Source organism: Phoenix dactylifera, chromosome 1 (assembly GCF_051530095.1).
Source record: "Phoenix dactylifera cultivar Ajwa chromosome 1, Ajwa_hap1_PhDact_Kaust_v1.1, whole genome shotgun sequence".
Lineage (NCBI taxonomy): Eukaryota > Viridiplantae > Streptophyta > Magnoliopsida > Arecales > Arecaceae > Phoenix > Phoenix dactylifera.
In genome coordinates this window covers 36,209,640-36,221,950 of record NC_143190.1, presented here as the reverse complement: position 1 = coordinate 36,221,950, position 12,311 = coordinate 36,209,640, and the positions used below count along the sequence as shown (strand labels likewise).

The 12,311-nt window shown below is 47.4% G+C and overlaps 1 protein-coding gene across 1 annotated transcript; it reads right to left on the bottom strand.

Moving 5' to 3' along the window:
* Nucleotides 1-925: 925 nt before the first annotated feature.
* Nucleotides 926-4,783, bottom strand: LOC103723321 (purple acid phosphatase 18-like). The gene is made up of 5 exons (XM_008814207.5): nucleotides 4,474-4,783; nucleotides 2,674-3,342; nucleotides 1,805-1,993; nucleotides 1,637-1,725; nucleotides 926-1,494 (listed from the first exon to the last, which is right to left on the bottom strand). Exons 1-5 carry the CDS (start codon nucleotides 4,627-4,629, stop codon nucleotides 1,275-1,277), a joined length of 1,323 nt encoding a protein of 440 aa, XP_008812429.4. The 5' UTR covers nucleotides 4,630-4,783; the 3' UTR covers nucleotides 926-1,274.
* Between the last annotated feature and the right edge of the window lie 7,528 nt (nucleotides 4,784-12,311).

The following is a 12,311-nucleotide window of genomic DNA, read 5'->3' as shown; positions in this document are numbered from 1 at the left end:
CTTGATGGAAAAAAGCAGGCAAGGCAATATGATTGTTGGATTCCAGCAGTACTCTAAAATCTTTGACATGGCTCGAGTTTATACAAGTTGAACGAATACAACGTAGTCACCAAGCTTGTGGTAAGCCATGTTGGTTTTGTAAAGTTTCATCAGTAAGAAGGATGACAATTCGTTTAATGAGATCTGGAGCACCTCATGGATCATCTCCCTCTTTCACATAAAGTCCTCTAGCTCATGTCGTCTGGAGAGTTCTTTTGAGGGCGACATGTTTGGCTAATCTTGTACCGCACGCAATATATAGCCAAGCAACAAGAGTTCCTCTCACAGAGTAATAACAATCTTACATGCCAGCAATTTATTTTGTGAATTCATTGGAGCCTTTGATCATCTATGTGCCTGCAGTTTGTTGAGTCACCCAAGTTATTGATCACCGGCGTGGAGAGGTGTACTGAACTGATGCTACTTACATACTGTTAATGTGGCTCGCTTCAAATTGACATCTTGTATGATTGTGCTGAAACGACTATTCAGTATTCAAAATGAAATGACAGCACTGCAAGCAGTGTCATAGCCATTAAGACAGGCGCAAAAGCATGCCCACTATTTGGCCTTTCCATGCGCTCTCATCTTAATTTTCTACTCAAAAGTTCTTCTTATGCCGCAGTTTGTGATAATAATGACTTCCCGTTGTCTTTGAATTCACCAGAGGAATTTGTAATACAATTTCTCGGTTATGGAATGAGAACTCCTTAAGGTCTAAAAATCAGATGATTAGAAGTTTATAGTTTCAAATTTAGATTTCTCTCTTTGATATATTTCCTTTTTCCCTTTTTTGAATCTTCTTTCTTAAGTGAACTCTATTCAAATCAAAAAAATTTAATTCCAAGAGAAGCATAAATCATGATTTTGAAATTGGAAACATCAATGCAACCTTAGAAACCATCGTCCATACTTATTAATAGCAAATAATTTACATCAAGCCACTCAACTCATCTGCCTCGGTTGCATCTAACTTTGAACAACCATGAGTTCTTGCATTAGCTAAGAAACTAGAGTTTATGCTAACAAGTACAGGCTCCAACCCTAATAATGCTACATGTCATACAGCATCAACTATCAAGTTCAAGGCTTTGTACATACTAGTGTACCATGCTGGAAAGACAAGATATTTGATAGGACTAATTGGTGCTAGAAGAACTTCTCGAACATAATCCTTGTTGAACTAAGCTGAAACCCTTAGATTCCTTTGGGTGGTACTGCTGAAATTTCCAGACTTAAGGAGCCATCAGAATCTTCCTGAACTCTGGCTTCCTATTAGCAAAGCATTCAGAACTCACTAATGAGGTGATCCAGACTTGATCTGATTTTACTGGTTCATCATCGTCATTCTTGTGCCAACTCCAAAAGGCATGAGTCTTATTTATGATCTCCAGCTCACCATGACCAAAACTTGCTTCACGGAAAACTGACCAGTCTGGTCTTGGCTGAATATATCTGATAAGTACAAGAGGAATTAAGTAATTATACTACAAAAAAGATATCTTCAGAAGCTCAGTAATTTCACCATGAATATGAAGGTCACAAGTTCTAGTAATATAATTAAGCATGATGCACCATGCCAGGGGAAATGCTGTACCTTTGAGCCAGACCCTCCCTGTTGCCTCCATCTCCAATAGTTATATGTACAGCTCCACAAGGGTCCAAGCCACCATTGTAGACACGTTCCTGAAAGTGTGAAGTGCAATGAGTGCCTTACTTCGAACAGGAGTGGGAAAGTAAAGAGTTACATGTCATCCAGACATACTGAACGTTCATAAGCATGCACATGTCCAGCAACAAGAATATCAACACCGGCAGCATAAAGCAAGCGTTCCATCGCAGCCCTCATGCCATCCCCTTCGCCTTGATGAGCCCAGTTGCTGTTATACCATGGTGCATGCAATAACACTAGCAGCCATGGTGTCTTTTCTCTGTCCACCTTAGCAAGATCAGCCTGTAACATCAAAAGGAAATGGATTCTCTCTTCATCCATATAAAATACTAAACCATTTTCTTTTCTTTGAATTTCTATGCAGTTGAATTAGGAAAAACATAAAAGGAAATCCAAGCCCTAAATCTGAGAAAACCGAAGAAAAACTAATTGTTTCACTAGGTGAAGTAAGAATACTAATTCTGGGGCAGGAAATGTTCATTGGAGGGAGACATGCACTCTGGCTAAAACGGAATATAGTATCTTTTATTTTCAGACAGAGTTTAATTGACACAAAAATTTCAGCATATGAGCCATAAGATGAGGATGCATCATTATATCAAGAAATGTGTTTACAACGTTAACTGAAAAGTCAAGTAGGTAGCGCCTGCAGGAAGTTAATAATGCTTATGACCAGTTCTTACGAATGATTGTCCTTAGTACAATATTGCCGGAAACTAAGGGAGAAGCGAGACAGATTCTATTCTATTTTCAAAATTTAATTCCAATAACAAATTATATGTTCACATCTATATTACACGGTCGCCCTGTAAGGCTAGTTTGATCTTTCTTCCAGAGAACTGGAAAAATTTGTTGCTTTCTACTAAGTTTCCCAGGCTACAGAAAGAAATAAAATAACCATGAGAAAAGTGAGTTAAGAAGGATATTTAAGCTTCACAGTAGGAACTATAAAACAGACTAACCTTAAGCCAAGCATACTGATCTGAGTTTTTATCATAATCTGTATAAGAACCGAGCATAATGACATGGACTCCTGCTACTTCAAAAGAATAATACAGGTTTGATGTAGATCCACTTTCTGTATAAGGCATCTTCCACCGAGCATTGTATGCTTGAAATCCAGGTTTAAAGATTAATATTCTCTCCTTCTCATGGTTTCCTTCTGTTACCATCCATGGTCTAGCACTAGCAAGTGGCTGCACCAGTTCGCCAAAAGAATCCCATAGATGCTGCTGGTAATCAGCATATGAGAGATCCCCTGGAACAAGTTGCACATCATACTTGCACTGAGCTACGTGGTTTAAAGTTGATGTTGTCCACCCTGTCTGACCAAGATCACCAACTACAGCAAATGTTATAGGAAACTGAGAGGGAGGGGTCTTAAGATGAAATTCTGGTCCTCGTCCCCCGCACTGATAATAATAAACTGTGTCATCTTTAAGAGGTCCAATAACAACATGGTGTATTTCCCCTGAACTATACAATAAGTAATTATAGGATGTGCTTTCTCCTTCAGAGGAATAAGTGTACTCTCCAGGTGAAGTTCCATATTTAACAATAGAAGGAGAAGTTTCATCATCAGTGATCCATGATATTCTAATCTGTTTTTCCCCGGCCAAAGAAATGTGAACCTGCAAAAATATAGAAAAAAGGTTGCTGTTGAAATAATTTTTGCCTCCAAGAAAATATGAGACGTGAATGATATTTATAACTATTACAAAGGACGTTTTTGATCCTACCGAACAGGATTACTTTTCTAGTTTTTCTAGTAAAATGAATAACAATTCAGAATCCAAGGCATCCCAGGGTTGGAGCTTCACACATTGCATATATTAGAACCTTACAAAAGTCAAGCACACTGCCATATATCATGCTTAAGTATATTCATACACATTCGCAAATATTTAGACAGACAGCATTACACTTATCGTCATTTTTAAATCTTGCCAATCTGTGGAAAAGATGCCATTTTTTTATTCATTGCATTCCTTTTTTTGGACAATGGCATGCTAAACCCGCAGACAATCTGATCCCCATAAGTGAAAGTGAATATTGCCAACATCACACTACTCCTTGTAAAATGATAGCCGATTCTCAGTGAATTTAGCATGAGCATGGGAGTCACAGTAAAAATAGCAAGAGGTAACCATGCCCAATTCCGAAACTAAACTGACAAGATGATTTCAGAGTCTCAATGCTTCACCTGCAACGCAAAGTATTCTATCCAGATCTCCAATAAATGGGGATCAGATCCCAGCCTAGAGAACAACAACGGCAGAAATAATCATTTCGGAAGCTTGTCAGCCTAAAAGCCTATGGTTAATTACCACTTTATAGTTTTTTTTCTCGAGAAAATCACCCCTATACAGGGGAAATTGACATTTTGAATTTTTAAGCGCACCTGCTGAACAAACTGTCACCAAAATTAACTTAGTTTTCTATCAAAACATTCAAAAATAGTGAAAAACATGAAAAAAAAATAAAAATCTGCCCTCAGTACATTGAAACTGGGAATTTTGAGTTCGAAGCAGTTCCTGGATAAATAGCACCAGAACCAATTAGGAATTTTCCATCAAAACATTCTAAAAATAGCCAACAAACTACACTAAAACCATCAATCAGCGACCTGTTCCACAAACTAGAAACAATGAGAGCAACAGATCCGGCGAGCGACGTTCCTAAATAGGATCAGATCACGATCCAAACCTCAAACAAAGCGATTTTTTTTCTAAATTATCCGCAGAAGGCGATCGAAAACTCACTTGCTGGGGCTCCGAGGACTGCTTCCGCTTCCATGGAAAAGTTAGGGCTTTCCGGGGCTTGGGCCGGACGTAATCCTCCCCTATTCCAGCTCCAATTCCAGTAGCTACCGATGAGATGAAGAACAGAATCGCCACTAATATCACTCGAAATTCCATCTCTAAATTAATTTATTTTTCCTCGCTTTCCTCTCAGAATATTTCCATCCAAGAAAAACAACAGGCCCCCCGGAGAGTAAGAAGGCGAGAGCTCGCTTTCACACACTCCCCAAGCGGCCACACTGCCCTCGTGAAAGATGCCGGCCTTGTAACTGAGTTTTGTCGACTGGGACCGGGTCGTATCCTTCACATGAATCCACCGTTGGATCATCCACTTGTCGCTCTGAGATCTGCGCTACAACAGGATTTGGATCGCTTTGAGATATATGCGGTGGGTTATCCAACGGTGGATCCGCGCGAAGGAAAGTGATACTTTCTTTTCCCCCGCAACCCGCCAACCGCCCCGAAAAACCCAAAAAAGCCACCCTCTGTAGTCACCTAGTTATTGATTTTATAAGAAAATATATACATATATATATTGCAAATTCTGAACAAGTTTATTAGCATTTAAGTAGAGACCAGCGGCAAGTTAAACAAATATAAAATATAAACACACACACGTTTAAATATTAAACATTCACTAAATATACATCATTTATTTTAGACTTGTGCACATGAACGAAATTGTCAGAAAATTCCAAAACATATATTATTTTACAAAAAAAAAAAAATCTAATCCAATTTCTTTTTTCTTTTTTTTTTCTGCAGGATCAATCATTAGGTAGTTTTTTGGTGGAACAGAAACGCCAATGCTATTGGATTTCTTTCATAAGGTACGGAGCATGCGCAAAATGCAAGCGATGCTACTTTATGGTTGAATGAATGCATAAGACAGGAGATCACGCAGCTCATATGCCCAAAGCTGCGCCGCCCTTGGCCGTTGTGGTCTTAAGGTACTGGGGCAAACTCGCTTCCCATACATGCTGGAATCATGGCCGGCTCAACTCTAGGCGACTAAGGCGGTCGCCTAAAACCCCTGCCTAAAAAAGGTCCACCGTAGAAAAGGCCTTAAACATAAAATAGAAAAGAAAAATGTCTCTCTTATGAGTTCGCCTTAGGCCATTCCACTGCAGGAAAGGCTTTAAAGACAAAACGATCTTAGGCTCCCAAATATATTGGGCCGCTTCTTGTTGGAATGCGTCCTGCTCAACATAACAATCCATTATAAGTCGACGAATGCAACTGACCTTTGATCAAAAGCATAATACTGTTCAAACTCATCAGATTCGGAATTTATAGCTGCCAAAAACTCAAAGCGTACTCTAGCAAGAATACTAATTAAATATCAACCATAGTCAGGGAAGCACAGTTCTAATGCAGGACTGCAGCAAAATTCCCCACTGGCAAAGATTAGCAAAATTGCGAAGCCTCTATAAATTCTGAAGCATGCTTTATCATTCGCATTGATAAGAAAAAGCACTTGGGATGGAGAATTATACATGGGCACTTTCCCCTGATGACCTAAAAAATGGTCAAAAACTTCAAATCTCTGCAAAACAGGCTGCTCGAATGGAGAATACATCAGACAATACAAAATTAATAGCAACCTATTAGCGACCAGACAAGTATTCTGCTATTCCAAAAACTTCAACGAGAGAGAAAGAGCCAGCCTCGGGCCTAAACTTTATTTATTCTTAATCAAACTTTGGACGGAGCCTACATAAAATTTGATATGTTTTATCCAAATCCGGCCCATGATCAGTTTTTTTTTTCTTTTTAAGAGATATCTGACCATACGGAAATACTTTTGATACATTGTATCCTAAATTTCTTGAATAATATTGACCGTCTGATCTTAATCAGGTGGTGCAAGTTCCTATAGGTCAAATAAAACAATCCCACCGGTGAACTTTAATTTAACTTTGTTGCTGGAAATTGGACCCGGGGGCGATCGTCCGTCGAGGAGGGGGAGCGGTCGGTGGACACAGGAGAGTGGCGGTCCGTTGGCGGGCGGCGTCCTCCGTCGGGGTGCCTGCAGAAAAGCCGGTGGCCGGGTTTTCCGACGCCGGCCCTCCGATGCTTAAGTCAGAGGGGGCAAACTGTGTATTAAGGGAGAAAAGAGAGCAGTATTTCTGGAGTTTTCTGTGTCCAACCCCCCTTTGAGAAGCAAGGGTTCCCTTTTATAGGGGGTTTCAGTTTACCTGTGATGTGATTGGGCGAGACCGTCGTACGGCTCGGTATGTTGCTTGGACTGGCACGCGATCGGGTGAATCATTGCATTGATGTCGGAGGTGAGGCCGTCGTACGACCCGAGCTGGCACGCGATCGGGTGAATCATCGCATTAATGTCGGAGGTGAGGCCGGGGTCAGAGACTTATCACGGCTGACAGGACTCTGCTGAGCTGATTTGCCGTAGAGAGCTGAGGATCCGTAGATAATAGGAGCCATGCGCATTAATTGTTGAGTAAGCTGGAGATTCGCATTAATTGTTGAGTGAACCGGGGGTTTGCAGAGGTCATGCGTAATAAATGCTGGGGCAGTGGCAGGATATGGCCCTCGGCCGAACCTCGGAGGGGTACGGCCGTAGTAGGTAGTCGACAAGGACAGACCTCTGAGGTCGGGAATTCTCCAGATCGGAGGTTTTGAGGTCGGACGTTCTGAGGTCGGGCGCCGACCTCAGTCGCCCAAGGTCGGCAGCTATGCGGCCTTCTAGAGGCGGGGTTACTATATTACTGGGGGAAAACTGTATTCCCCCAACACTACCCCCGACTTCCGAGTTCGAGCAGCTTGCAAGCTCGGACGCGGGAAGTAGAAATTGTCATTGTGGTTATTGAAGCCGAAGGGGATCACGTCCGCACCCTTACGCGTCTTGAAGCTTTTATAACGGAGTCTGCGCCCTTTGGCACTTCGAGGTTGCTTTAGATGGCGAACTTATAACGGGGTCTGCATCCTTACGCATCCCGAAGTAGCTACAACGGGGATAGCGCCCTTTGGATCTCCGGGATCACTTCGTACGGCGAACTCATGATGAGGGTCCCTGGGCCCGATGGGGCGGCGCCTCGATCTCGTGGTCGAGGCCCCCCTCTTAAATAGGTATGCTGTTTCGTGCTTCAAAATGAACACGCGGCATGATCCGAGGTCGGACGTTTCTGATCTCGTTTTGGCAGGATAGTGATCTGGGGAGGCTGAGGTTATATCGGCGCTCCATGTGTCCTTGAGGCTTATTAAATGAAGGGAGCGGGGGTGACGTCCGCTCGTCTTTTAAGGCGGTCCGGTTTTGTGGACCCATGATGAGGCCGTGAGATCCGATGGGACGGCGCTTCGATTTTGTACCCGACTTATTGATCTGGAGTGAATGCGGTGCTTCGGCTTCCGAGGCCGACACGTGGCGCAATCTAGACGGGGGGTGGGAACCGAACCCGCCGATCTGGGCCGTCAGGGGGGTCTATATAAACCCCACGAATCTGCCCTAAGAGTTCTATTTGGTTGCTTTTCATTTTTGCCGTTTCCACCTTCACTCCACCTCTCGACAAAATCTTGCCGACGGTGCCCGAAGCGATTTCCGGCGGCTTTTCCGTAGGTTTCCACCCTGTGTTAGCTAGGGTTCCTCTTCCTCCTCCTCCTTACTCCCTTTATCTTTAGTTTGTTTCATTTTTCTGTAAAATGGGTCTTGGTCCAGATGAGGTGGGGTCGAGTTTGTTGGGGGAGGAGTTGGAGTTAATCCGCTCCCGGTTCTTCTTCCAGCCCGGATTTCGTCTCGAAACTGCGGGGCCGGAGGATAGGGCGACGCGGCCGCCCCCAGGTCGGATCGCGATTCACCGCGAGACGCTCTGGGTCGGCCTGCGGTTCCCTGTTCACGAGTTCGTGAACAACTTGCTGGTGGAGTATCAACTCGTCCCAGCACAGCTTGCTCCGAACTCATGGAGGACCATAATCGGGTTCTTATCCTTGTGTCTCGGGCACGGGATCCCGACCTCGGTGAGTATTTTCCGCCGGTGTTTTTTATTAAAGAAGAACCCGGCGGATGCGGGGTGGCTATACTTCGCCTTTCGGGGCAGTATGTCACTCTTTCAGGGTGCCCCTTCCTCTATTCATGAGTGGAAGGGGAAATTTTTCTTTCTTGCGTCCGAGGTGCCGTGGGGGTTTAACCCGAGGTGGGGGCACCCTCGGTTGAAAGCTCTCAACAGACTCTCCGAGCCCTCGGGGAGGGAGCTGAGGGTCTTGGACGCCCTGCGAGCCCTCGGGAAGGGGTTCAACCTGACCGAGCTCCTACGGGAGGACGCCTTGGCGAGCGTGGGCTTGAGTTCGGCGCGCCCCGAGGGTAAGAGTAGTCGCATTGTTTTGTTTTTATCTGTTTCCTCTTCTCACTAACATTGGTCTGACACTTAAGAAAATTTTTGGTTTCAGACATCCCCCACATGCCGACCAGCAACACGTCCCTCTTCTCTCGATTGAAGAGGCGGGAGGCCGAGGCCGGGGGGGCTATTCCCCAGCCTCGGAAGAAGTCGAGGTTGGCCGGTGCTTCCACATCGGCCGGGACGGGAGGCCCGGAGGCGGGGGCCTCCGCGGTTGATCAGGGGCGGACACGGGCCGCCGGCGATGCGGGCCCAGCGGCCCCTCCCTGTCCCGCCCCTGTCGCCCAGCGGGGGGGGGGGGCGACCGTAATCCGCTTACGGCGCTCGGGGCCTGAGCCGACCAGAGGCTCCAAAATCAGAGGCCCCGAGGTCCCTAGCTCGGACGAGCCGAGCTCTTCAAGGGTCCCGAGGGAGGAGTCGGCCGAGCCAGGATCCCCACTCCTCGAGGGGAGCTCGGCCATCCACGACGCCGATGTCGCACGCGCCGTGTTTCGGCGTACGATGCTTCCAGCGGACCGGGCCGAGTTTCGGAACTTGCCGCTGGAAGAGGTTGTCGACGGTACTTACCGCAATACCGCTCGGGTAAGTTACTTTCTCAATTTTCCTAAGACTACTGGCGAATATGTTATGTTTTTCAACTCTTAATCGCTTTACCCTTTTTCTCTTGCAGCATATCCACGAAGTCGACACCCTGGTATTCATTGCCCAAGGGTGTCAAGAAGAGACTCGGCAGCTTAGCCGGCAATTTGAGCTGGCTAAGAAGAGAATTGCCGAGTTGGAGGCGGCGCTGGCCGAGGCCGAGGCGCGGAGGGAGGCCACTGAGGCCGGGCGCCTAGTAATGGTCGAGGTGCTTGAGGAAGAGAGGGCTACCCATTCCTTGGCCAAGTCAGCCCTGCGCGCTTCGGAGGCGCGCCTGGGGGAGGTCCAATCCGAGGCCGCGGGCCTCAGGTACGAGGGCGGGGTCCTGCGCCTCAAGGTCGAGCAACTGGAGGCTCGGGAAAGGAGGGCGCTCGAGCGAGCCGAACATGCCGTAGACTCCTTCAAAGAATCGGAGGAGTTTCGCGACATGTTAGAGGAGGAAACCGTCGACGGGTTCCTCCGGGGCTTCGAGAACTTCCGAAGGCAGATGGCCCGGTTCTGCCCCCAGCTCGATCTTTCGACGGTTCGTCCGAGGATGAGGCTGGGTTACAACTCCGATTCTGACGACGTTCCCGCCGCCCCGGCATCCGAGGGGGAGTCGGCCGAGTTGGAGCAGCCGAGCCTGCGGTGGCGGTGGCCGAGTTGGAGGGTGTTCCCGAGGCACCCGCCGAGGCCCCTGCCGCAGACCCCGAGCCCGTGCCTGCTGAAGACCCTCCAGTCATCGCCATAGATGACCCCGAGGGTGACGCCGACGCGACCGCCGCCCCTTAGGACTTAGATTTATTTCTTCTTTCCATTGTAATCGAGGTCGGCCTTCAAATTTTTGAATGGTCGACCTCCAATTCTGTACTTAGCCTTTTGGCATTTCATCAATGAAAAATTCCTTTTGTCACTTCGCGTTTATCTCTCTTTGTCTTCCTTTGTTGTAAACGAGGCCGGGAGTTTAACTTATTGTTTTACCGACCCTTAACATAGCTTTCGAGCTACTTGATAAAGGCATATTCTTTTTTGATTATGTTTCGCTTTTCCGAGTTCTGATTACACTAACCAGAGGGAGCTCCGAGCTTAGATTCTTAGAAAACTTTCCTAAGTCCTGCAGCTCGGATTTGAAGATTGCAGAGGTCGTCGTGTTTGGCTTTTGGATTTTTGAGGCACCGAGCTCGGGCCTCAGGCCTCCGAGCGGGGCCGTGCTGGACTTGCATAGGACGCTATCTGGGGGTCTCGCCGAGCTTTCGAGCTCGGCTTTCGGACCGTAGGTCCATAAAAAGGTTAGTGCTGTCCCTCGAAGGAGAGCCAATAATCAAATCGTCGCCAGGGCTTTCATAGTTATCGCCCTTGGACCTCGCCGAGGTTTCGGCGAGCGGGGTCAGAACTTGTAGAGAATATCTCGGTCTTCTTGAGCTCGATCAGTACGCCCGCGGTCGAGGTCATCTTCATAGGTCGACGTTGGGGTCTCTGCGTATGAGGGCCGAATTGGGCCCTTGTGCCTGAGGGTTCACATAAGTTGTCGCGGAGGTTATCGGTAGACGAAGCATGCTTGAGGTCAGTAGACTAAACCGACTTGCAGGAGCAATGCGACTTTGGCCAGAATAAGGTCCCGATTTTAATCGGGATGTCGCTGGCAATATGTAGATAAATATAACAAGGCAAGCATCAAGTAGGATGTACCTTTTGCATTTCCAAAATTGCGCTCCTCGTAGCGGAGTGGGTGGCCTTATTTCCTCGCCAACTTTTCGGAATCATTCTTTGACTTTCGGAGAGCTCGGGCTTCTCATGGACCCGATGGCGCCCGCCGAGGTTGAGGGGGTTTGGGAATGCTCCATTAATCTGCGACTCTTCCCGAGGTCGAGGGAGTTTGGGACTCTACGGTCGAACCTCGGGGCATCCCGACCTTAGTCGAGGAATCTTGCGTCAGGTCGATGGGTCTGGGAACGCTCTATCGACCTGCGATACATCCCGAGGTCGAGGGAGTTTGGGACTCTACGGTCGAACCTCGGGGCATCCCGACCTTAGTCGAGGAACCGTGCGCCAGGTCATGGGTCTGGGAACGCTCTATCGACCTGCGACGCTTTCCGAGGTCGAGGGAGTTTGGGACTCTACGGTCGAACCTGGGGGCATCCCGACCTTAGTCGAGGAATCGTGCGCCAGGTCGATGGGTCTGGGAACGCTCTATCGACCTACGACGCTTCCCGAGGTTGAGGAAGTTTGGGACTCTACGGTCGAACCTCGGGGCATCCCGACCTTAGTCGAGGAATCGTGCGCTAGGTCAATGGGTCTGGGAACGCTCTATCGACCTGCGACGCTTCCCGAGGTCGAGGGAGTTTGGGACTCTACGGTCGAACCTCGGGGCATCCCGATCTTAGTCGAGGAATCGTGCGCTAGGTCGATGGGTCTGGGAACGCTCTATCGACCCGCGACGCTTCCCGAGGTCGAGGGAGTTTGGGACTCTACGGTCGAACCTCGGGGCATCCCGACCTTGTCGGGGAATCTTGCGCCAAGTCGATACTTTATCGTCCTGCTACACTTTCCGAGGTCGAGGGAGTTTGAGACTCTACAGTCGAGCCTCGAGGCATCCCGACCTTAGTCGAGGAATCTGAGGATCACAAACGACCCGACATTAGAAGAGATAATCATAATCATTGAAGAAGACAAATCATCATAAGGAGGAGACTGAGTCCATGTTCCTGATTGTTTAGAACCCCTAGGGATTTCATTGGTAGTACATTCGTAGATTCTCGGAGTTCCAGCTTCGCGGAATTGGAGTCCCTTCGAGAGATTTCAACTTGTATGCTTCGGGTCGTTGTACTC

Coding starts and splice junctions, on each gene's coding strand:
- LOC103723321 (XM_008814207.5), bottom strand. CDS start 4,629: ATGGAATTTCGAGTGATATTAGTGGCGATTCTGTTCTTCATCTCATCG. Junction 3,343..4,473: donor AGTCCTCGGAGCCCCAGCAA/GTGAGTTTTCGA, acceptor ATATTTTTGCAG/GTTCACATTTCTTTGGCCGG. Junction 1,495..1,636: donor AGGGAGGGTCTGGCTCAAAG/GTACAGCATTTC, acceptor TGTACTTATCAG/ATATATTCAGCCAAGACCAG.